This window comes from Drosophila arizonae, chromosome X (assembly GCF_054131065.1).
Source record: "Drosophila arizonae isolate 15081-1271.41 chromosome X, UAZ_ARI_1.0, whole genome shotgun sequence".
Classification (NCBI taxonomy): Eukaryota; Metazoa; Arthropoda; class Insecta; order Diptera; family Drosophilidae; genus Drosophila; species Drosophila arizonae.
The window spans coordinates 5,514,099-5,538,996 of NC_142927.1; the positions used below are offsets into that span (position 1 = coordinate 5,514,099).

Here is a 24,898-nt window from a genome sequence, read left to right on the forward strand (position 1 = left end):
GTTTTGGAGCTTGCGACGTCTCTCACAACTCTAATCCGATTGAAGTCAATATATTAGCCAATGCGTGTTTGCGCTCAACTTCTTCTTTTACTTCTTTCTCTACTACTACTTCTTCTTCTTTACCAACTACTCCTGCCTATTTTACTTATCGTTTTCCTTCTTCCTTTTTCTTCCTTTTTACTTCTAGGGGGTGGGGGGGTCCCTAGGGGGGGGGGGGTCCCTAGGGGGGGTTCCTAGGGGGGGTCCCTAGGGGGTTCCTAGGGGGGGGTCCTTAGGGGGGGTCTATAGGTCTATAGGTCTATAGGTATATAGGTCTATAGGTCTATAGGTCTATACGTCTATACGTCTATAGGTCTATAGGTCTATAGGTCTATAGGTCTATAGGTCTATAGGTCTATAGGTCTATAGGTCTATAGGTCTATAGGTCTATAGGTCTATAGGTCTACACACCTTAAGTCTTATTAGTTTTACCAATATATAGAACTCATCGTTCTTCTGCTTAATTTCTTAAGTTACCTTGATAAATTCATTTATATTTCTTATGTTTGTTATTTATTTTTGATATCCATTCATGCCATTTATTATCTGCTAATAGCATTGACCCTCTTCAATGGAGACAATGGCTAGTTTTTCCGACTTTGTGACTGATTCGAGCATCGGATTACATATGGTCGAAGCAATGATGCTATCGACATCGGCTCTTAGGATACGAAAATTGATATCACTGTAATCGAGCTGACTGTACAGGTAAATAGGCAAACGATTGCTCATCACCCACACGCCCTGACGCGGCTCATGATCAACCTTTAGATCATTGGGGAACTGAATCAATGTGGAGTTTTCTGCAGGGTCCAGAAGCATGCCCAGATTGGATCTGGTGTATGGTTTGCTTGTATCCCAACAGCCAACATTATCGCGATGGACTTGAGTGAAGAACATAACTCCATTGCGAGCGATGCCAGAAGTGGAGGATTGGCCATTGAAGCCCCGATCGCCGATTGGAACAAACAATTTCGATGTGTCCAGAGTGCCGTCAGTCCAAAGGGATTCGTCCAGCAATAAGTCTGTCGACACCATGAATTCCTGGCGAGGAAATGCAGATCAATTAAATATCAACTACTATGAAATATCAATTACGCACCTTATAGCTGGCCATCGGATGGAAGTAGAGCACTCGATCTGAGCTCCTGGGTCCATTCGATAGACTCATGCCGAACACGCCGTCCAGCCACTGAAAGTTCAAGCCGTAGACATTGAAATCGGATGCCACAGGATTGGGCGAGAAATTGTAGTTGGTCACGCGCCAGCTTCGGTTCTTTGCCAAGCTATAGACAACGATGCCGAACCTCCAGACATCCGTGACAAAGACGTGCGCATCCAGGCAATCGCCATTCCGTATATCCACCGCAATATTCGAGTGCAGCGAGTCCTGTTTGACCTGGGATTCGGGCAGTGGATAGCGCACAATCATCTCATCGCTGCTCAAATCAAAGGCCACAATTTTCGGGGGACAAATCTGATTCAGCTTGACCGTTGCATTCACGATGCCCGAATCGATGGCCCACAGTCGATTGCATTGGACATCGACTGCGGTGCGATAGACGGATATCAGCTTGGAGCAGTCCGGATTGTAGGGGCTGCTGTGTGCCTGCCACGACGGATAGGGCCTGACCGGCGGACTTATCTCCTTGGTCGGATAGGTCACGGTGACCAAGCTGGCCGGAACACCATCCTTCCAGCGCGGCGTTGTTATAAACAGCCGATTATTAAACACATCAATGCCCAAGGGCAAATTATTTTTTATCACAAAGTCGCTAGAGTTGAAAACAAATAAAAATATAAATTTATATATCAGATATATATGTATCTCTATTCCGTTGATTTGTAAACACACTGTACTGCGAATTTGAACTCTGAGAATATCACTTGAAGCTTTTAGTGTAGATTTGAGAGCCTTCCTCTTTAATGAATAGTTCCTAAAGGACCTTGTATAACTCCCAAATTATGGATCTTCTTATCTATAGGTATATTCTATCGACTCCATTTGTATCAAGCATGATTATATAGGTGGTTGTACATCACGAGGGAAAGGAATAACCGTATATGGTTAATGATCCAACGAAAGCAGATTTTGAAGCGATCTTTGATCTTCGAGAAAATGTTCGAGCATCAACTTTATATGATCGCTGTTAGGGTCATATGAGGAAGAAGAATATTCATATTATTTAAAAGTTTCACATAAAAAGCATTGTTCCCCGGAGTGACAATCAATTCCCCATATAGCTTAAGCGTCTGATTCCAGAATAGATCACTGTTGCTATACTATTCACGAAGTATATTTGACAAGAAGAGCCATCTAGAGTCGGAAGCTGTGAGCCTTCTGATCGATCGATCGAAGTAGAAAGTAAGAGTTGCATGGAGTTACAGTCACACTAATCCAATAGAATAGAAGAGCATAGTATTCTAGATAATGAATATTCAAATATATTACATTTTTGTTAGTCGTAAGACTGAGATGAAGCTATAAAGTGACTTAATCTTATATAGATATAACTCTTACTATTTTGTAACACAAAAAGTTATATGGACATAACTCTTACTACTTTATAGCACAAAGGTTAAGTCATTCTGCCGCTTCATCTCACTCTCTCTCTCTCTCTCTGTCTCTCAGAACTTTCAAGTTAAGTAATTGCGTAATCGAGCTACCTAGAGCTTTTGTATATAACGTAAATCTCACTGAGATCTTTTGTAAGTCAAATTAACTGCATCAACAGACAACTCAGAGCTCTCTCTCCCAGTAGATTAGAGTATAGTAGAAAGAACTATGGATGACCTACAGTAACCTTACTAACTCTACTACTCTACTTTTCTCCACTTACAAAGGATCAAAGTCTGCTTACGTGATTACCAAATATATCCAAACGCTCGCTAAAAAATACTTTGATCCAACCTGTAGAGCTTCCATTATGTTCTAAGTAGAGATCTTGGCTCTTTCCTTCCTACTTTCTCATCGGCCTTCTGTATGTGTCCTACGTACAAATTAAAATAAATTGCTTAGATACAGCATTTCGTCTTCATTTGTGGCTTAGGATCTTCGACTATTTCCTTCAATAACTCTTAATATCCTTGCCATCGTGAATGAACCTCACTGCTTAGACCCGTTGAAGTCAGGAGGGTTCTTTGTTCATGTTTATCTCACCTAGGTATGGTTATTCCTACTCAGTCACATTTGAGAATAGTCCTCTGGAACAAGAACGAATATCAAATTCGTTCCTCTGCCTCAGATTCTCTTATATAAAGATCAATCAAGGCCCCTACTCTCTTCCTAAGGATAATTGGATGATATTTGTTACGTCCATTCACACTCAAAGCTACCTCAACTATGATCAAAGTCGGAGTTTTTCCGCACACTGATCTCACAATACAACAAATCTCGCATACGCTGACTTCACAGCTCCACGATCGCAATCCAATGTGTTCACTTGTTTTTGGAGCGTACGCAAGAGCAATTTGATCAATCAATCACAGCAATACATATATGTATTATTGAGGAACTCGGGCCAATTGCAAAAGTTTCATAACAGTTTTCCACTGGCTTATTACCCATTTTTGATCGCCAATTGTCTTTCGACAAATGTGGGATATTCGAAATCAATATATTTCCACTCGTTGACTACTTGAAATAGATTACTGTTTCGTTTAGCATCTGGCTCCCCTGGCGGGCTTTGGAGCTTGAAACGTGTGCTTGGGCGAGCTTGATCCGCGTTTGCAGCATTGACACAAATCGAATTGTATCGAAGGCCAACGATCGAAAGCAAAGTAATAATTGGTAAATAACTCGATTTCATAGCTTATATGCGAAACTGGTTGGCTGCCTGGTTATATGCACATAATAAGCATGTACTTGTGTTGAGTTAGATGTACGAATCGGTTTTCGCTTTCTGCTACAATGCCTCCAACAGCAACAACCAATCTCGCTCACGCACGAAAAACAACTGAAACGAAGTGAATGTCTTGTGGCCATTAAGTACTGTAAGCCAAGTTTACAGCTTACAGCTTATAAATGTTCATACATACATTTAGTATATAGATATATGTATATGTACACTACGTCATTAGATTAGCGCCCGCTTTTTATACCCTGAACCTATTGAAAATGGAAAATCGGGGTATTATAATTGTGTCGAAATGTTTGTAACAGACAGAAGGAGGCGTGGCCACTCCTATATAGTGCATATATATTCTTGATCAGCATGATGTGCTGAGTCGATCTAACCCTGTCTATCTGTCTATCTGTTTGTCGGTTTATCTGTTTGTCCTTCAGTCCGTCTGCCTGATGATCAGTCGATGAGTCCGTGCGCCCAGTTGTCCCCTCACTCGATCGCGCGTCTGTCTGTTCATCCGTCCATCCTTGCATACGTCCGTCTGCCCGTCTATCAATCTATCTGGTTGTACCCCCGTACGCCCGTATGTCCGTACGTCCGTCAATTATTCCATCTGTACGTTCGTCCGCCTGTCCGTTAGCTTATATGTCCGTCTGTTTGTCCACCTGTCCTTCCGTCCGTGTGTCCATCCGTACGTTCAACCATTCCTCTGCTTGTCTGTCTATCCGTTCATCCATCCGCCCGTCCATCCGTTCGTTCATTCATACGTCCATCATCTGTCCGTCCATTACTCTATCTGTCCATACGACCCTCCATCTGTACATTCGTCCGTTTGTCCATTAGCTTATATATCCGTGTGTCTATCCACTTGTCCTTCCGTACGTATGTCTACTCGTCCGGTCATCCATTCCCGGCCCTCCATCCGTTCGTTCATTCATACGTCCATCAGTCCCTCCGTCCGTATGTAAAAATGCATTCATCTCAGCTGCTACATATATCAGCTAGAGACTTCAATTTTCCGAATTCGTGATGCAAAGTGGCGGCGCTGGTAGAGGCGATGAGCGTCGTCGAGTCGGTGTGGGCTCACTTCCTGTCGCTGTTATTTTTATTTTTTACAAGCGTGAAGTCGCAGCGGTGCCAACTTCCTGACGATGCCGGCTATTTTTTCTATCCATTTCTTTTTGACAAACATTTACGTTGCGAGTAACGTGTTTTTATTAGTCGAATATTTTGATATGTTTACACATTTATCTACTTAACTAAATACATACAGATCGGTTTGCGAGTGCGACTACTTTAACTGCGTGTGCTTCGTGTGCCTAGGCATATATACAAGTGCAGATCGGTTGAGGTGCAGGGTATCGCTTAGTCGGACAGACCCGACTAAAGTTTTTTGTTTACCTGTTTTGCATTCGTACACCGAGCCTAACCAACTATACCCAGACATTCTCTATGATATTAAGGTCAGGGCGATATGGCGGCCATTCAATGAACTCTACATTTCAGGTCCGAGTCTGGAGCTGGAGCTGGAAATGTCAGCTCATATTCAGAGTGCGGAAAGCCACCATCACACCGCCAATTCAACTGTGCAAGTGGTCCAAGCTATGGAGTAAGTGAAAATAAGATTGGGAATACCAATGGATTTCCAAGTCATAAGGACTGGGTAGAAGACCAAGTCATAAGGAATTTAGGCATGCATTGTCTTTCAAATAAACTTTTAAATCGTAAAAAAAAAAACTGGGAATAAAACCAGTTTCTTCTTTGATTCCTAAACACAATTAGTGCGCATTGAATGCTTTTTTCAACATGGATCGATTATCTGTCGTACCTGTTATTGCCAATGAAGTTTTGTCAACAGAAAGTAAATCATTGTTGCTCAATGTCTGTCAGCAAATTCCGCAACATTTTTCTTACAAATAGCATAGAATTAAGTTAAATCTCGACGTTTGATTGTCTTCCAAAGATAGAAGTAGAACTTCTCCCATAAAACCTTTTTCCTATAGAAGATGAGTTTTTTAGTCTTTGGTAACTCTGATTGCTAGCTGCTCACAATGACATTTTGGGTCGCTATCTTGACGAGAACAGAACAGAACAGATAAAAACATAAACAAACGGTTCTTCTATGGAGTTTTAGTAGGAAGGAGATCACAGATGAGTATAAAAATTAAAAAAAAAAAAAAAAAATTAGAGAAAAAGAGAGAGCAAGTAAAACTGTTCAAGTCAGTCGCTACCGACCGCATAATACTCATTCACGGTTCAAAAGCAATTGAATCCGTTTTGGTTATCGAGTCAGATAGCATTCTTCACTTAATTGTCCCATTTTGGAACTCTAGCTCCAAAACGTTGGAGGATATAGCTTTTATTGATCCCAATGGGCATAGACCTATGCACGATATGTTTCTACCCTGAACCCATTGAAAATGGGTATAATGCTTTTGTTGATCTCGATTATATTGTATTACACATATCAAGTCTTTAACACTTTAAGTAACAACCGCGTTTGCCACGCCTCTAATGGGCGGCTAGCACCTTAAGACTTTATAAGTCGAGCGTATGCCGAAATTCCTCAATTTCTCAATAGTATCTAGCTTTAAATTCAGATGAACCAGCGGACGCAGGGCGTACATTCAGTTGAACCAATATTCCCTTTTGACTTCATGAATGAGTATAAGAAATACTTAAAGGGAGGCTGCCAGCCTGATATATTATATAGGCAAAATCGTGAAGTGCTGTATTTAGTTTTGTTTAGTTTGTCGTTTTTATTATTATTATTTTATATTATTGAACTCTCTAAGTTAACTAGAATACACAACTCTACGCTTTTCATTAAACATTAATTAATTGGTTTTAGTTTTTTCTTTTATTTTTTCTTGTTGTTGTATATATATATATATATTTTTATTTCTTTTTATTTTCGTTTCTGTATTATCTCTTTAAGACTTAATTTAGCTTTATTTCTGTACTGTTCCAACTTTAAAACTTAAACAAATAAAAAAGAAAAACAGGACAAGACGCACGAGTTTTCGAAATGAAATGTTTAACTAGCTTAAACAATGAATTTAAAAATCTGTAATTTTCGTTTTGCTTTTGTTTTCCTTTCTTTAATAAATATATAATAAATTTTGCTTTTGTTGAAACACACGATTAATTGGCAACCTAGTTTTATGTATATTTATATATAGAAATATGTAAAGGTATACAGCCGCGGTCATTCGAATAGTACTACTTTTCAAGCAATTTGAAATGAATATTAAGTTGAACATATACCGTTATTCATTTAGATGTTGATATTATTTTTATCACTAAGTTTCTTAGTCAAACATTTAGTGGTACTAATCTAGTGACCGCAGCTGTATGCACATGTGTGTGTGTATGTGTGTGGGTGTGGGGGGGGCTTTATATATATATATAAAAGTTTTACATTAACAACTTTGTAACCTAAGCTTAGTTTCATTTTGTTTGTTTATATTTATGCATTTAACAAATAAGAGCTGCGTCATAATTAAGAAATTAAAATTAGAACTAAAAACAAAAAAATAATAAAATAAAATGAAAAACAAGAAAATTCAAGTAAAGTTTGATTGAATGCATTGGCGGGCGGTCTACGGCTCAACATAGTCCAAGAGTGTGCGAGGGCGTGGGTGTGGGCGTGGGGCATGGGGGCGTGTGACAGGTGGGCGGAAGTTGGATGTGCTGTGTTAATTCTGCTTAAATGTGTCAGTAGCCTAAGCAGCTGACAAATAAAACAGTTGTCCATGTTTATGTAAATATATATATAGATATATATATATATATATATATATATATATATATATATATATATATATATATATATATATATATATATATATATATATGCTTGTGGATATATATATTTATATGGGGTATATACAGCTAACTATATAGTCATGACGGCACACATATATAAATATATATATATATATATATATCGTGTATGTGATTTTCTGTTATTTCTCTAAGTTATGTACGTTTATTGGATTTGCAATGCAATCGGTAACTCTTGTCCATCCAAAATTATTATCGTTTCTTGCTTTCGGTCTGCCCGTCTCTTGTTTTTCTCCTTTGTATTATACTCGATTTGTCAGCTACTATATAATTGCTATATTACTAAGAATTGTTTCAAACTTTTTGTTGCTTACACATTAATATACATATATAAGGTTTTAGATCATATATATATTATATTTATAAGTATGTCCATCGAATCACGTTCATTTGTTATGTGTATACATACATATATATATATATATAGATAGATACATATATGTGTATGTGTGTATGTGTTTGTGTATGTGTTTGTGTATGTGTGTATTTGTGTATATGTGTGTGTTTGTGTTGTTCAATTGTATTTGTTTTTTTTTTTTCTTTTTGTATATCGTGGCGATCTGATATAGTTCAAATCGAGGCATTTTTTAGACAGCAGCTAGTAGGGCTGCTGCTACTATTGTTTTAGTTGTTTCGATAATATATTTAAACCGATATTATAATTCCATATCACGGGCCTCGTCCTCGCTGTAGTCGGACATGCTGGACTCGCTGTCGCTGCTCTCGCGCTCCTGTTGCGCTGCTCGCAGCGCATCCTCGGTCGCATACCGCTGCACATAGTCGGCGACCTTGCGATGATATTCCTCCGGCTCGTGCAGATAGAGGGCGGCCGCATCTCGATTCAATGGATCGACTGGATTTGGATATGTGAGCAGTTGTGGCAAGAACGATTCAAATATATTCGATAGATCGTACAATGCCGTCCAGGCTTGATTGATCACATCCAGGCAAACGGTGCCCGATGATTCGTCAATATTGGGATGATAGATCTTATTGACAAATCCAATACTTGGTGATTTGAATGGATAGTTGTCGGGCAGATAGACGCGCACCTTCCAAACGCCACCCTCGTAGGGTGTGCCAGTTGGCCCAAAGAACTTCACATGGAATTCGTTAAGGCCACCAAGGATCGTGACCTCGTGTTTTGATTCGATTAGTTTGATGACGTCATTGTCCATGCGTCGTTTACCAGCGCTGGGTGATGACATGTTGCTTTTGTTGTTGTCTGTGTTGTTTGTTTCTGCTTTGGATGTGGGGCTCTATGACACTGAGGACACGATGCGCTCGTTGTATACGCTAAGGCTGAAGCGGTGATTGTTGTTGCTATTTGTGGTTGCCGTTGATATTATTGCTAACGTTGTTATTATAACTATTGCTATTTGACTGTATTGCTGCTCCCCTGGCCAAGGCACACATCAAAAACAATAATCCGGAGTTGCGGCGATCCACCAGTAGCTCCAGCTGCTGCTGTCTGCTGTCTCTCTGCAAATGAAATCAAATATCAATTATCAGCGTTATTTATGTGCATGTCTCTGTTATCCTTATCAATGCTATCAACATGGGGTTGACCATGAGTGATGATGCTGCTGCTGCCCCTGTTGCTGCTGCAGCCACATCTTTGCCCAAATGTAGGTCAACTGAGCCCAGTATGACAAACTTGTTGGCCATCTCGCTCGCACAGCCTAAATTCAAATGAAACTATGTCAACGGCGCAGTTAGCAGCGCAGTTGCAGCACTAGAAGCAACAACAACAGCAACAGTAAACTGTGACGTCGCGCCATCGGGCTCTCCTGTCTGCCTGCCTGCCTGCTTGCTTTCTTAAACACGCACACTCACACTCGCGCACTCACACACACACACACATCTACACTCTATTTACACATCATCACTTTTGTGTGAAAGGGGCTGTGGTTGGTGAGAGCGCTGCAGTTGCCATAAGCAACACCAGTAAAAACGAGTATGCCATCAAGGACAAGCATGCATTAACGGTACTATTTCTCTTCCTTCTTTTTTTTTTGCATACTTTCCAGAGTCTGAGCGAATGTGGAATGAAATGGGAAGCGCTTCAATTTTTCAACTGTAATTGCGTGCTCGCTTACTGTTTGCCCTTCCAATGCTAAAGTAATTCCCGCACCCAGAGCTCTTTGCAACAATTGAAACTGTTTTGCTTTGATTGTTTTGTCATCTTTCTCTATCATCACCCTCAATCCTTCTCCTTCTTCCAGGCTATTTTGTTGATGACGCGCCCCACTTGGATGGGCGGGCGGTTGTTGTTTCCAAACAAGCTCAGCTGTTTAATGTTATTGGCTGGCTGACAAGAGACGAGAGCGAGCGAATGAGAATATAACAAAAAAATGAAAAAAAAAAAAAAAAAAAAATTAACAGACAACAAAAAAAAAAGAGAGTGAAGTGTTAGCAGCAACCCCCGTAGTAAAGAGCATACAGTGCGCACAACCATTGTAAAACGCAACATTTTTGCTTAGTATGGCGTATATGTTTATATATGTATATATAAATACATATGTATCCATTTCATATTTCTAATTTGTTTTTGTTTTTTTTTTTTTTTCTTAAGCGCGTTGAGTCAACCAAATGCGTATGAGTAATATTTATAGAATAGCTTTCGCCATAATGATGCCATTAGCTATATATTCTACATCCACAAACAGATGCACAAAAGGTTTCACCAATTCCAATGCTTTAAGATGTAATTTGAATATGCATATTATTTTAAATGAAATTAATACGTCGTTTACCAAATCAAATACTTGTAATTGCAATTAATTGCTTTTTGTGTACGTTTCACGTTTCAGTGCAGGCGAATTCACTGTGTCTGGTTATAAATTTATCAAATTATTTCTTAATTTTCCCGAACTGCTCGAAAAACAAATGTGTCAAACGGGCGATTAACTGTCAACACACACTGTTCACTGGTCAACAAGCTGTTCTCTTTTGGATGAGCTAATTCAATTCGTGCTCGCCTACTCTGTCTCGCCAGCTGGCCCTGTGTCGTTATTTCCGTCTCCCTTGTGCTGATGTGATGTTTGTGTACACACTGGCTACAGTGAAGCTCATCAATTGGAAATGGTTTTTGGTCACTTTTTGCTTTGCTATTGAGTTTTGCCAAGTTTCACTGTACGGGTTTGTTGTTGATATATACACACCTATGCATAAATACTATTGTACACAGACACACACACACACGCATACATACATGCACACAAAGCGGAGAGGGGAGTTCACTGTTGTTATTTGCGTTAGATTTCAGCGTTTTGTTTGTTGTTGCTGCGTCTCAGCTGAGTGCTGAGCATGCATGTGTTTCTGTATAAGTGTGTGAGTGCGCACGAGAGCGCGTTTGAGCCTGCGAGTGTAAAGCCCACGCTCTCGCTCTCTCTCTATCTCTCTCTGGAAGATCAACAACAATAACGACAACACAGTGTTGACTAACCAAATGACACTCAGCTGCAATTTTTGTTCAAGACAACAACAACAGCAGCCATACATATGTGCACGTTATTGTTGTTTTTCTCTTTCTTCTTTTGCTTTGCTTATTGTTCACTGTCTAATAATGTTGGCACATGTGTATGTGTATACGCACACAAATACCTTTGTATATGCGGATATATGTATGTACATATTTTTGATTATATATATTAATACATTTAAAATCACGCAAAATTGAAAGCAAAGAAGAATAGCAAAGAAAGCGAGTAGGAAAATGAAATGAAAATTAAATTGTTGTGTGCATGCTTTCTCTCAATATTCTGTGAACAACACACCAACAACTGACAGACACAGACACACAAATACGCACGCACACTCATAAACACACGCAGCTGACTGCTTTTTTCTTGTTGTATTGCATTTTCAGATAATTACGAAACTTTTTGAACACAATTTCAACAAAAAACACGCACACGCACACATGTAATAGATAACAGACTCGTGTTGTTATTTTACTTTTTCATTTGCTTTGCTTTGTCTTTTGTTTTATTTATTTATATTTTGTGGTATTGCTTTACTTTTTTTTGCTGCCGTTTTGTTGTTGTTTTGTGGTCGTATTTGTTATTGTCTGCGTTTTTTCTCTTTGTGCACCTTTGGCCGTTAATTTGATTTTGCTCTTGTTTTGTATTTAGATAGATGTACTTTTTAGTGTTGTCTACTTCAACTAGTTACTGAAAATTAACTGGCAACAGAGTTTGGAAGCCCCCAGCGAGCAGCGCACGAACATCTGAAAGCAGCATAAGAAGCAGCAGCAAAAGCAGAGGCAGCGGCAGCGACAGAGGCAGCGACTACAAGGGAGAGAACTCGCGCACAACAGAGCCACAGCAACAGACAGACAGGGAGAGAGAGTATAAAAAAAGAGTGCAGATAAAACAGAGCAGCCGAGGCTAATGCGAACGTCAGAGCGAGAGCGAACGTAACGCGCTAACCTGCTAGCGAGCAGACCGAGCGGACAAGAGAGGGAGAGCGCGTACGAGAGAGGCTCCCACAAAGCACATGTACAAAGAAAATCATACTAACAAAGCGAGAGCCAAAGCCAACCAGCAACAACAACAACGACAGCAATAACAAAACTGTGCAAACAATATTAGGCGAAAGAGTCAGTCGAAGCAGAGGAAACAACAGCAACCAGTCCCCACAATTCTGCCAAGCAAAGAAAAGCTATAATCAAGGACAGCAGCTGTAAAGCACACACGACGCTAAATGCAACACAGACACACTCACAATCACACACACACTCTCAGAGTTGTGAAGCGCATGAGGCAGTCGGGCAACGCCGAAGCTTTCAATGCCCTTCATTTGCCAACAAGCGTTTCGTGCTTATTCGCTATGACGCACAAGTCAGTGTGTGCCTTGGCTTTCCACTAATCCTCTCCCTCAACACACAAACACACTGACGCCGACACCCACATATAAAAAAAAAAAAAAAAAAGCCCTTCCAAAGCTCAGTTCCAGTCCAGCTCAAGTATGGACTTCACATTTGAAGCTAGGCAACCCAACTGCAAAGGGAAATTGATTTAAGTGTGATACTAACGGGGTCAAACGTATGCATATACATATGTACATACATGCACACCTGTGTGGTTGCGTGTGTGCTTGTGCACACAGTGGTATAAAACTGTATGCACAACAAAGTTCTTCTAAGCACACAGCAATTTGTGAATTTTCAAGAAGGTGTTTGCTCCTATACACTAACCACTCTCTTTAGAAATCCCCGGTCGCCCCTCACACGCTTACTCTATAATTCTCTCTCACTCCCCCACTCCACACACAAAGCAGCCCTCGGGCCACACGGTCATTGACTGCGCATTAAAGTCTACCCAAGTGCATAATGAGGCAAGCGAAAATAAAGTAAAGGGCAGGGAGGGGAAAATGTGTGGAGGCATAATATGGGCTAGCGGTGGGTTGGCCAATATGGGCTAAGGCCAACAACAATTAAAAATGGTGAAGAAAAATAAAATTAAAATATGTAAATAAACAAAATGTTTGTAAAAGCTTTCAGCCGCCAAAGCCTGCACACATACATACACCCGTGTGTGTGGTTGTTTTTGCGCATGTATTAGTGTGTGTAACATTGCCGTTGCTGCTGATAAGATTTAAAACGCAAAAGCAAAGGCAAAAGAAAAGAAATCATAAACACAACGCAATAAGCATGCGAAAAGCAAAGTGCGTAGTAGAAGGAGAGCAGACAAAAACAAGAAAACATAGACATACACACGCATACAAACATATATATGTATGTAAATAAGCAATCGAAGAAATGACACATTCTGTATAACAGCTTTTAATATCAATTATGGCCGTAATCAAACTGTTCGCAAAGAATTCGCATCAGCATATCAGAACCGTGAAGCCGAAGGAAGCTCTATAAGTCAGTTTTAATTTTATATTATTTTTAACCTCTAATGATTATCAGAACTAGAGTAGGCGCAATAAAGAAAGATAATAGCAAGGATACACATACACGCATACATACACACAGTTTGAACTGTACACCCAACGTGACGGATGGGCCTGCAATTATTGAGTATAGAAACCAAACGTCAAACGCCAAAAACAACAAAATAATGGAAAAAGCAGATATAACAAATGCTAAACTAAATTGCAACGGCTATTTTGGCGTTGTGCGAAACACACTTGGAGCAAGCGAGCGAGAGAGAAAGGGAGAGAGAGAGAATGAGATATATAGTTAAAGAGAGCGAGTAGAGAGCAACACATCAGAAGGCACAACAAAACTGCAAGGGCTGCCTACACACACACACACACCCATCTATATATGTATGTTTTATATGCACATATACATATGTACAATGTGCATACGTAAGAGCAACAATACGATGACCAAACTTTTGAACACAGTGGGCAGCGCACCAATACTAACAACTACAGTTAGAATTTCATACAAAGGAGCGCAGCGATCTTCTCAACCTTTAACGGCTGTTTCCCAATTATTGTATGTTGTTATTATTGTTCCAATCTGTGTGTGGCACCCTAAACAGCACATACTCACGCACACAGATACAATTATATTTAATTGCACGACCTTTTGCTAATAAATAGTTACAGTGCAATTTGTAGTATTTCGCTAACAAAAATGTATGCATTTCATTTGGCCATGAGGGGATACCTTTTATTATGGTTTCTCCGTTTTTATTGTTGTGTTGTTCGTGTGGCTGGCGCCGCCTTTGATTTTTACGCTTCGATACGTCTCCACATTGTTGTATGCACCAAACGCCTGTGCATTTTTTTACGGTTGCTGTTGGATTTTTCGCTTACTTATTCGACAGCGACAACTGTTTAATTATTATCTAATTATCTATGAAATTCACTGCGTTGGCTACCGCTCCATCCGTTTTCTTTCAATTTCTCCCGTTTCTGGCTAGCTGGCTGTCGTCTTCGGCTTTCCAGCTGTTATGTTGTAAATATTAATCGATACGAAAGTGATATTCGATAGCTGTTAAATTTCAAATTAGCCAAACTAAAAATCGTCCCTGCTGGTAAAACTGGTATGCAGCTCACAACATATGTTTGAAATCAACAGATGAATAATCGCAGTGATTTCTTTCTTTGAATTAAATGGTACATTTTTTTTCGCGAGAACATATTAATTGATATTTTAATTAATTAAAATTATGATTACCGCACCGTTAGGCAACATACTAACATACGTTATTTGAACTGGGAGCAGCTCTGTTAAGTGCATGACATATTGGCTATGTGGCAACGCTCTCATTGCACTGGCAACGCTGCCGATATGTGCAAGTCGTATATACACAAAGAAAATTGATAAAAAACTCAAACATAAATTTGAATTAAAAATCATGAACTTTACGTCAAACAATTGCTAATGCACACCAAGCACATATCAACGCTAGCACCAAGCACAAAATCGAAATTCACACATTGCACGCACACTCAGCAATCGCCTGCAAAATGGTAAGTCTCCGTCCGCTAAGGCCAACCACTCCGAAGAAAGTACCCCAGTAAAAAAGAAAAAAGTATTTGCAAAAAAAGTAGTAAAAAATTTTTTGAAAAAAAATATGCAAGAAAAAAAAATGTAAAAAAGTAGAGCGAAAAGTGAGTAAATCGGGGAAAAAGTCAACGGATTGGCTGTCCTCAATGTGCAATACATAATAGGCGCGATACTAATGCAATGCGTCATCCGTGCAGCATGCCGCATCGATGACGTCGGTGGAGGTGCTGCTGAATGAGTTCTACCAGCCGACGACGAGCAATGCCCGCAAACGCGAAATCGAGACCAATTTGCTGGCATTCAAGTCACAGCCGGAGGCCTGGCAGCTGTGCCTGCGTGTTGCGACCGCCACCAATAGTTTCACAGAGAATCAATTCCTTTGGTTCTTCAGCACCTCGACGCTGGAGCACACGATAACGCGCCGCTGGACACAACTAACGGCGGCGGATCGCACACTATTGAGGGAGACCCTGTGGCAGCACTATGCCCAGCTTATGGTGCTCACCGGCGCTCGCCGGCATCGCGATACGCTCGCCCAACTGATTGCGCTGCTTGGCAAAAGGGAATTCCCGGAACAGGATCCGAATTATATGCAACACTGCATGGAGCTAACCAAGACACGATTTAGCCTTGGCATCAATCTGTTGCGCGTCACCTCCGAGGAGGTGGTCAGCAATCGCGGCGACCTCACCAGCGAATGGAAGCAATACTTTCACTCGTGGTAAGCCCGCTGCTCTATAAATACCGTGTCAATTCTTGCATGTGATTCAATGACTGTTTAACATTTCCCCCTCTCTCTTTGTGTGGTGCTCAATCCCATGTTTGCTCTGTGCAGCATTTCCATGTGTATACCCGATGTTTTGGACCTGCTCACCAAATATCTGTTGATCGCCGTTTGTTACATCAATGGCAAAGACATTCATACGACCATACCAAGCACATTCATGGACTACAGTCTGACTGCAGCGCTGCCAAATGATAACCAACTAAGGTATGTCAAAACGTGATTAACAACTAATTAAGGGTCCTGCCTCGATCCCACTCCGGTCTGTTATCCTTACGTTAGAGAAGTCTTTTCTGCAGCAATGAATGTTAGTTTAGAGCTAATTATGTTTATTCTACATCAATTCATGTCTAAAGAGCTTTACGTAATCAATATATATCTAATGTATTGCTGCTTCGCTGGTTTTTAAACGATTTGTAATAGATTTGAGCTCCAAAAATATTCTCAGATAAGCTTAGGTTTATATGGAACTCCATTGTGTGTTCCTCTTCGAAAGTTATCGATAAGCAACAGGTGTCTAGCTTGCCTAAAGTTATCGGTTGAGTATATCAAGCTATATTTTATACATTCGGTTAAAATATGACTAAAATAATAATATCATTGAATCTCTCGCTTCTCATTTAGTAAACAAATTCAAGAGAGTTACTAAAACCCATAGATAACCCACGACTACCCACTCAAAGCACACCCTAAGTCCTTTTATAAAGAAGTGACTATGAATAGAAAATAATACGTGATAATAATATATTAATATAGATAGTAATGATATAATGATCAAATGAAAATGTGTTAGGCAGGCCAACAATCGGAAGACAATAAGCTTAAGGAGTACCCCTAAGATAATCACAGCACTTGGAGCACAACAAGCTCAAGGAATAGACCCATTTGAAACACCATCATTAATACTCGGTGTTATCTTTTTTCTTTGGTTTTTGCAGTTCCTCAGTGCTGGAGCTGCTGAGCTGTGTGCAGCATTTGGTCTCCTGGATACGCACCGATCTGATCTCTGAATACTTCCTAATGAGCATACTCGATTTATCGCAGTGGCGCCAGGCGAACGAGAACATCTCGCTGGGCGCACTCTCAGTGCTGAATGAGCTGCTCTATCTGCAGAAGCCGCTGCCCTTCGCGTTCACCCTAATGAACGGAGTCAGCGGACTGCTGGAACAGCACAATAGCGTCAAGCATCAGAGCGAAATGTATAGCGATAAGTTCCGCGAACTGTTGCGCCTGTATAGCACCAAATATGCGGGCAAAATGATGCAGGAACCGGAAATGCTTGACTCATTTCTCGATCAGCTCTATCGGTGCACCACCAAATGTGAGTGAATATCGGAAACGCCCACTGTCTTTCTTGATTGATTTCTTATTTTTACTTTCTTTGTGTCTGCTTTGACAGTGCATGGCGCTCTGGACTTTACCGAAAAACTGGACATCTGGACGCCCATCATCAAGGGCATTGCCGAGCAGCCAACGCAATTGAGTGCTCATCATGGCGAGATTATGACGAAGCTAGTCGATGAGATAATGCGGCGTACACAGTTCGAAATCAATAAGCCCGAACTGGAGCTACTCGACAACGAGCTAATGGAGGATGATGTGCGTAACTAAATCAAATATGTATAATATATATATATACAAGAGAGATGCAGCTAGAAGAGATTTAGTTGAGAGTTAATAGCTTACTATAAGCAATAGATCAATAGAAAGGCCAAGCAATAATTGTGAATTGCCTATAGACCACAATTGGGAACTGTTAATTGAACTGTCTATATAGTAGAGTGGAGTATATACTACATATATGTATAGTTCTATATATTTACTCATAGCTTACTCAAAATTTAGTCATGTAGTTCGGAATAGTGAGTGAAGTTTTATAATTTTTACTATGTGGTTCACGGTTGAGGTTAGATGAACAGATTTAGAATCTTGTTCTAAATGGGTTTAGAATCGTATTATATAAGGTAATACTTTCAAATAGCATTAGAAAGAACTAAAGCAATTATTCCACATAATATTTTATAATTATATATTATAATATCTATCAATATTAATCGATAGCTTATTCACCCATTAGTTAGCCCACATAATCTCAATCTGCTTCAAACTAGAGAACTATGAATCAGCTTACAATGCTCAAATCTGGTTCTTGAGCTCTTGACTCGAATTAGCTTTAAAGCGCTTTTATCGATTATTTGTCTTAAGCAATACATTTCGATATCATGTTATCGAAACTCCGTAATATTAAGTTTGTTAGCTGAAGAAGATTTAGATTCAAAATTTCACGGACGCGACTCACTTGTAAATAAGTTGAAATTCAATCGTATATCAATCGGTATACGTTTATCGATTAATTGATTTATTTTGCATTCGCAGACGCCCACAACGGAATGGCAACAGTTTCTGGACCAGTGCTTCGAGTGCCTGGCCCTGCTGGCGACAACACGCGGCGCCCACATCGTCTTCGCTCAGGTCTTTGCCCACTGGTCACGCCCACAGACGTATCTGCTGTCGCTGGAGCTGGCGCTGGATCATGGCAGCGGTCGGTGCTATGAGGCGGCACGCAAACTGAAGCTCGCCAATGTGGGTGAGATATTGAGAGACTTTGCCACCGTGTGCCAGGCGGTGGTACGATTAGCTCCATTAATGGACACGGCACAGGCGCCCGCGGATGTCGTCGATGAGATGGAGCGGCAGTTGCATGTGCTTTCCGATCGTTTGCTGCAGACGCTGCAGCTGTTGGCGAGCAATCGAGTCGGCGGCAGCGACTCGGAGAAGGCGAGCTTTCAAATGGACTTGGATAATCTGTAGGTTAGCCACAGCCGGTCCAATCGAATACCAAATCTAATATATACCCATACCATTGTTATCCCGATAGCTATGCACAAGTTCTACTGGCCATACGCAGCATCTTTCCGATGTCCAAGTCCCTGAACAGCGAGCAGCTGCTGCATCGCTTGTTTGCCATATTGGGCAGCATATTTGCGGGCAATGCCTCGCCGTCGGCTGCCTCGCCCATAGTGCAGCAGGCGGCGAGCGAGGTGCTGCTCTTCATAGCGACTGTGATACGACCCAAATGTCTATTGGATATACCCGAGATCCAGAGTCTAATGCAGGCGGGGCCGCGACTCGGCGGCCAGCTGCCACGCCAAGTGTGCATCAATGTCCACATCAGCCTGGTCAGCTACATGGTGATGCCGTGGAAGAACGTGCCCGAACAGCAGCAGGACTATCCGCGTCGCCAATGGATGCTGCGCGAGTATATTGGTGCATTATCCAGGAATTTCCAGGAACTCGATCTACCGGCAGCCGGCGAGAGCAAAGTGGCCGCCACCACGCTCAGCCTGTTGGGCACGTTCACGGCGCTCATCGACTACTTCAAGGCGACGGGTGCAACGGCTAAGGACCTACTTGCGAGCACCTTCAAGGTGAGCACACAAAGGGGTACAGCAAGACAGCTAAAATATAGATATATATATATATGGATATAAAGATATGCAGTAAGCATATATTCCTGATAGCTATAGGGAAACAAGTTTAGTTCCTTAATCAATTTGTTTTATATATAGATAAAGATAGATATAGTTCTATTATATAGATAAAGACAATTTTGTATACATATATTCTTGAAGAGTGTATAGAAACAGATCTAGTCCTTTATCAAGTTGTTGTTGCAAAGTTTTATAGATAAAGTTAGACAGATTTGATATATAGATAAGATCATTTTGTATGCATATATTCCTGAAAACTATAGGGAAACAAGTTTAGTTCCTTAATAAATTTGTTTTATATATAGATAAAAATAGATATTGTTTTTATATATAGATAGACAATTTTGTACGCATATATTCTTGAAGAGTATGTAGAAACAAGTTTAGTTCCTCTATCAATTTTTTGTTGACTTTCTGCAAAGTTTTAAATTTCATATATAGATAAAGGTAGATATAGTTTTTATATATAGATAGACAATTTTTTATGCATATATTCCTGATAAGTGTGTGGAAACAAGTTTAGTTACTTTATAAATTTGTTTTATATATAGATAAAGATAGATATACATAGATTTTGTATATAGATAAAGACAATTTTGTATGCATATATTCTTGATAAGTGTGTAGGAAAAAGTTTAGTTCCTTGACCAATTTGTTTTTTTGTTGCGAAGTTTTGTTTTAGCTTCAGGTTTCTACAGGGCTTATTTATGTATTAGATATATGTCTCTGAAGCCATGTAGTATTATCTATAAGTGTACAAAAATGCTATCTACTTTTATATTCTTACATTTATATTCCCACTTCCCTCTTCCATTTTATATTTGTTCTTGTTTTGCTGTAAAGTTTTTACTTAGCTTCAAGTTTCTACTTTTACAAGAGGGTTTTTAATAGAGGGTTTATTTATGCATTAGTTATACATATCTTAGATATACATCTCAAGCCATGTTCTATCTATTATTTGTAGGTCTATAAATAATCAATCTACTTTTATATTTTTACATTTGGATTCCCACTTCCCGCTTTCCTCTTCCACTATATATATTTTCAACTACTTGCCGTTTCATCTATATATTAATGTGAGCTGTATCGAACCTGAATTCAATTCATTGTTATCTAGTTCTGTATTATTTAGTAGGGCAATTTTGTCACAAATAGTAGGGCTTGAGTCCAGAAGGTTTTCATTTGGGTTTTGTGAGCTGAGTAAACTTTGATTAGCCTAGAAAATAGTAATAGAAATCGCATACTTTTGCCGACAATAGCTCTCTCTCTCTATCTATCTCTTTCACTCTCCCTCTCTCTATTTATCTCTTTCACTCTCCCTCTCTCTATCTATCTCTTTCACTCTCCCTCTCCCTCCTTCTTTCTGTATGAACTTCATAGCCTTAATATAAACTGTCATACGTTTCCTTAATCTTCCAAAACACAAACCTCAATCATATTATTAATCGTCTATTCATTTAAATAATATATCCATCTCTCTCTCACTCTCTGTTTGCAGCCCATATTAAACAAAGCGCTGGTGATCTTCAATAGCTACGGCCTGAGCAGCATTGCCATGGCCATCACCGTGGCCGAGTTCAGCCTGAGTATGCTGCGCACTCTGCCCATGCATTTGGGAGCACAGTTCATCAAGGAGATGATCACGCTGTTTATCGATGTCAGCAGCAGGTGCATATACATCTATATAGATATACACCAACTATAGCCATCTCGTTCTAAACGATGTTCTCTGTCTGTTACAGGGAGCAGTTAACGCTCAGCCGCTTGGCCGTCATGGAGAAGGTGTTGCAGATGTTTCAATTGGTCGTCGAACAGCCGGGCAATGCTTCCTTATCGCTGATGCCCAGCATTTTGGGCTTCAGCACACAGCAAATACTTCCGCTGCTGCAGCAGCAGAACGCAGCCACCGATAGTAGCGAGATAACCAGCCTGCTCTTTGCGCTCTTCGACAGGTGAGCTTTGTGAGAATTAGCTGCTCTCTCTCTCTATAATGTTCATCATCTATGATTTCCGTCTCATCCTCACCTTAGCGTGCTCACCTGCAAATGGCAATTCTTCTATAAGAATCAGCTGAGCAATGGCCATGGCAATGGCCATGCGAATGGTCAGCAGCCCAACAATTTCAACTGCAGTGACAATCTGCAACCGGAACACTTTATGGCCATCATGAATGCGTACGGCCAGATGCTGGTCAGCGGCACAGATCCCAGCAATGTGCGCAGCGTGCTCGTCTCCATGCAGAATGTGAACGAGCGTAGTCGCCTGTATCAGCGTGCCCTGTTTAAGGAGCAGCTCTTGGCCTCCTTCCAGCGTGCGCTGCTCAATCTGCTGTTGAGCGGCGAGGGTGCCCTACACTTTGATCTGATTGCCCAGGCACTGTTCGCCATGGGCCAGGTGGATCGTCGCCAGCTGCTCGAGAGTTTTGTCAATGCGACGCTGCCCGTGGCGCAATCAACGCTCGAGGATATATGCCAGACAACTGTACGTTTAGCTTTATAGATCTCGTGTTAAGATTCGATTTAGATTGAGCAATATGCATATATTTTGTATATGCTTCAGAATAGTTTGTGAACTGCTATAGATATTCTGTTGCTATCTAGCTGATATTTGTCATAGATATAACTGTTGCGAGTGCTTAAAATTGATATATATAGTCGAGTCCCGAGAATTTGTACCCCGCTAAATCGAAAATCGCGATAAATCGAGAAAAATTCTAACCCTTTGAACGGAATTCGCTATCGATAATTCTCGATAGTATGAATTTCTTTGTAAATCGAAAAAAAAACTGATCCCGTTGCCAATACGAATTATCGCGATTCTACTGTATATATATATAGTATTATTAGATGATCTATAATCGGAATTCTACTGTTTATATATGTAGTATTATTAGATAATCATACGATATAAATATAGTTAATATACTGGCACTACATATAATATCTATCTTTAGATATCATGTAGTACTCTTATATAATCTATACTAGCTCTTTGAATATCTATTTGAGCAGCTCGCTTTTTAGGCAATACCCAAAGACCATTAGAGGTAGATAGTTCCGATTTCATATGTGACTGCTTTTCATGTAGATGTGTCTAGAAAATAGCTCTTTATAATTACCATATATATCTATATATGAGAAGAAACGAAAACTAGAAGACCTTGGTTATATATATATTAGCTTTAACAATAAGTATTTATTATTATATATGTATATATAGAAGTTAGGTAGATGTTAGATATGTCTTATTTAGATGTATCCTATTGACTCCTTCTTCTCCTAATAATATGAAATTCTCTTTTCTTTTCAGGACATTCCAACGTTTACACAGAAATTGACGCAGCTCACGCAGGATGCACATTGTGCGCATCTAAATGAGACAACGTAGACGACTGCGCCGAATGGAGACACAACACGGAGCAAATACACATTCACACACACAAGCACACGAATACACACACACACACACTTATACGCTGTCTGTCCCTTTCAGTATCTTTTGTGCCTATTTTAATTTTATGTTGTTTTGTATATAATATGTACTCGAACTGTATATATATATATACGCGATAACTGTACGTACGAAAACGTTGCCCCATGCTGTGTGTTCCATTAAGTATATACATAAGATACCTATATATACGTGTGTATATCGATAATTATCGATATATTCTGCAACTTCTGTGGTTTGACGTCCTCGAGTGAAATTCACAACACAATTCATAAAAGACAATTTTAGCTTGTAATGAGATTCCGTTTAAAAACAAACAGATATAGAAGATCAGGATGAAGATTAACCATACATAATAATAGCCTAGTAGATGTATGTGTATATCTATACATATATATATATATATATATATATATCTATATACATATATATGTATGCATATATATTTTAAATCTATGATAATTATTATTATGATAACGACATAATCACATGCTTCTGTGTCCAACATTTTTAAACAAGAAAGAAAAGAAAAAGTCATATATGTATACTCTAGACTATATATAATACCGATCTACATATATGTGTGTTTATAGGGAGTACATGAAATTAGCATTAATCCAAATACAAATCCAAATCGCGTTCACAATATTTAAATGCATTCATTTACCTAATTTATTATTTTCTATGTATGTGAAGTCCATGAAATGAATCAAAACAAAATCAAAAGAAAACAACAACAACAAAATAAAACACAAACACAAAGAACACGATTTAACTTTAAGACCTCGACCTTTTGCATCGCATTCAATATAGCCGTGGAAACTACGGAAAACTGACGCAATATCATTTTATTTTCTGTTCGCCTTTTTTTTTTTTTTAATATTTTCTCAAATGCATTTTTTTGTGTGAAATAAAAGCTATCAAATAAAATAATTAAGCGTTTGATTCATTTAGATATTTATATGGAAATAGATTTTTAGCTAAGGAACAGGAAGGGTATATATATATATGTAAGAGTTCAAAGAGTGTATATGTATGTATATCGTATCTCTGTTATATGATATGATATGATATGAAATAGTCTGTTCTTAAAGCTTCCTAATTCTGTCCTAATTACTCTTACTGCTGTTGCATTAGTATTAGTGAGAGGCTTATATACCCTCGATAGCTTATATAGAGCTGTTGTAAAAGTTGTATAGCTTATATAGAGCTTATAGAGCTGTTGTAAAAATTTGTAATCGACTGAGTTTTGGGTTGACTCCATGAGTGAAAGACAATTTGTTGATCCGAAAATTTCGGTAAGATCGTATATTATGAGTATATGTATATATGTATGTATATGTATAAATTCCAAGTATTTCACAAGCCAAGCAAGGAAATAATACAATTATACATATACACTCTGAAGTTATTTGAACTTTGGAATGTTTTTGTTTGTTTTACTTGAATGGAGCCTATTAATAGGCACTGCAGATAGAATATATCTAATCTAATCTAATGGGAGTCCAATTGAAATGAAAGAAATCAAATAAGAATCCAATTAGCTTTCAGCTGTACAACAATAACAATCAAAGCAAATCAAAGCATATTTCTAGGCTCAAGATCTCGAGAGATATGGAATAGCTGAGGCTGGGCTGGAGATGAGCTGGAAATGTAAATAAGCGAAAATTTTTATAAATAGAACTGAAGAGCACTTAAGACAGACACAGAGATAGAGAGAGAGAGAGAGGGAGAGAGGGGACGAGGGCAGAGGGCAGAGGGAGGGGGACTCAAAAGGTAAACAAGGGAGCAAGTCCTTTAAAAGCGACAGCTTCCTCTGCATTGTTCCGTTTACATTGAAAACAAAAGCGAATAAAATAAATACAAACACACACACACACACACACACACATGCATATATATGCATATGTATATATAAGTGAATATCTGAAAAATAAGCTGAAATTGAATTTGTCTGAAAAGCGAA

The 24,898-nt window shown here is 39.4% G+C and overlaps 3 protein-coding genes across 8 annotated transcripts; 1 reads left to right on the forward strand and 2 right to left on the reverse strand.

The window, feature by feature from the left end:
• Positions 1-529: 529 nt before the first annotated feature.
• On the reverse strand, positions 530-4,015 carry yellow-h (L-dopachrome tautomerase yellow-h). Its single transcript, XM_018014330.2, has 3 exons — positions 3,604-4,015; positions 1,142-1,814; positions 530-1,083 (listed from the first exon to the last, which is right to left on the reverse strand). The coding sequence occupies exons 1-3, from the start codon at positions 3,846-3,848 to the stop codon at positions 589-591; spliced, it is 1,413 nt and encodes a 470-aa protein (XP_017869819.1). The 5' UTR covers positions 3,849-4,015; the 3' UTR covers positions 530-588.
• Positions 4,016-6,618: 2,603 nt separating this feature from the next.
• On the reverse strand, positions 6,619-14,665 carry UbcE2H (ubiquitin conjugating enzyme E2H). 5 transcript variants are annotated; one of them, XM_018016659.2, is made up of 2 exons: positions 14,362-14,665; positions 6,619-9,212 (listed from the first exon to the last, which is right to left on the reverse strand). In XM_018016659.2, exon 2 carries the CDS (start codon positions 8,936-8,938, stop codon positions 8,387-8,389), a length of 552 nt encoding a protein of 183 aa, XP_017872148.1. In that variant the 5' UTR covers positions 8,939-9,212; positions 14,362-14,665; the 3' UTR covers positions 6,619-8,386. The 5 variants fall into 5 exon arrangements, with proteins under 5 accessions (XP_017872148.1, XP_089332282.1, XP_089332285.1 ...); XM_089476156.1 differs by lacking the exon at positions 14,362-14,665 and adding an exon at positions 11,753-11,976; XM_089476159.1 differs by lacking the exon at positions 14,362-14,665 and adding an exon at positions 11,691-11,709.
• A 284-nt stretch (positions 14,666-14,949) lies between these two features.
• Positions 14,950-23,865, forward strand: ebo (exportin ellipsoid body open). Of its 2 annotated transcripts, none has more exons than XM_018016654.2 (11): positions 14,950-15,170; positions 15,405-15,928; positions 16,043-16,198; positions 16,930-17,312; positions 17,391-17,590; positions 18,368-18,798; positions 18,870-19,419; positions 20,981-21,150; positions 21,225-21,434; positions 21,513-21,963; positions 22,792-23,865. In XM_018016654.2, exons 1-11 carry the CDS (start codon positions 15,168-15,170, stop codon positions 22,867-22,869), a joined length of 3,156 nt encoding a protein of 1,051 aa, XP_017872143.1. In that variant the 5' UTR covers positions 14,950-15,167; the 3' UTR covers positions 22,870-23,865. The 2 variants fall into 2 exon arrangements, with proteins under 2 accessions (XP_017872143.1, XP_089332281.1); XM_089476155.1 differs by lacking the exon at positions 14,950-15,170 and adding an exon at positions 15,177-15,311.
• The last annotated feature ends 1,033 nt before the right edge of the window (positions 23,866-24,898 follow it).

Excerpts from the sequence above, each read along its gene's own strand:
- yellow-h (XM_018014330.2), bottom strand. The coding sequence starts at position 3,848 with ATGAAATCGAGTTATTTACCAATTATTACTTTGCTTTCGATCGTTGGC. Across the intron at positions 1,815-3,603 it reads CAATTGGCGATCAAAAATGG|CGACTTTGTGATAAAAAATA; the intron begins GTAATAAGCCAG and ends TTTCAACTCTAG. Across the intron at positions 1,084-1,141 it reads ATCCGATGGCCAGCTATAAG|GAATTCATGGTGTCGACAGA; the intron begins GTGCGTAATTGA and ends TTTCCTCGCCAG.
- ebo (XM_018016654.2), top strand. Across the intron at positions 17,313-17,390 it reads CTATCGGTGCACCACCAAAT|TGCATGGCGCTCTGGACTTT; the intron begins GTGAGTGAATAT and ends CTGCTTTGACAG. Across the intron at positions 21,964-22,791 it reads AGGATATATGCCAGACAACT|GACATTCCAACGTTTACACA; the intron begins GTACGTTTAGCT and ends TTTTCTTTTCAG.
- UbcE2H (XM_018016659.2), bottom strand. The coding sequence starts at position 8,938 with ATGTCATCACCCAGCGCTGGTAAACGACGCATGGACAATGACGTCATC.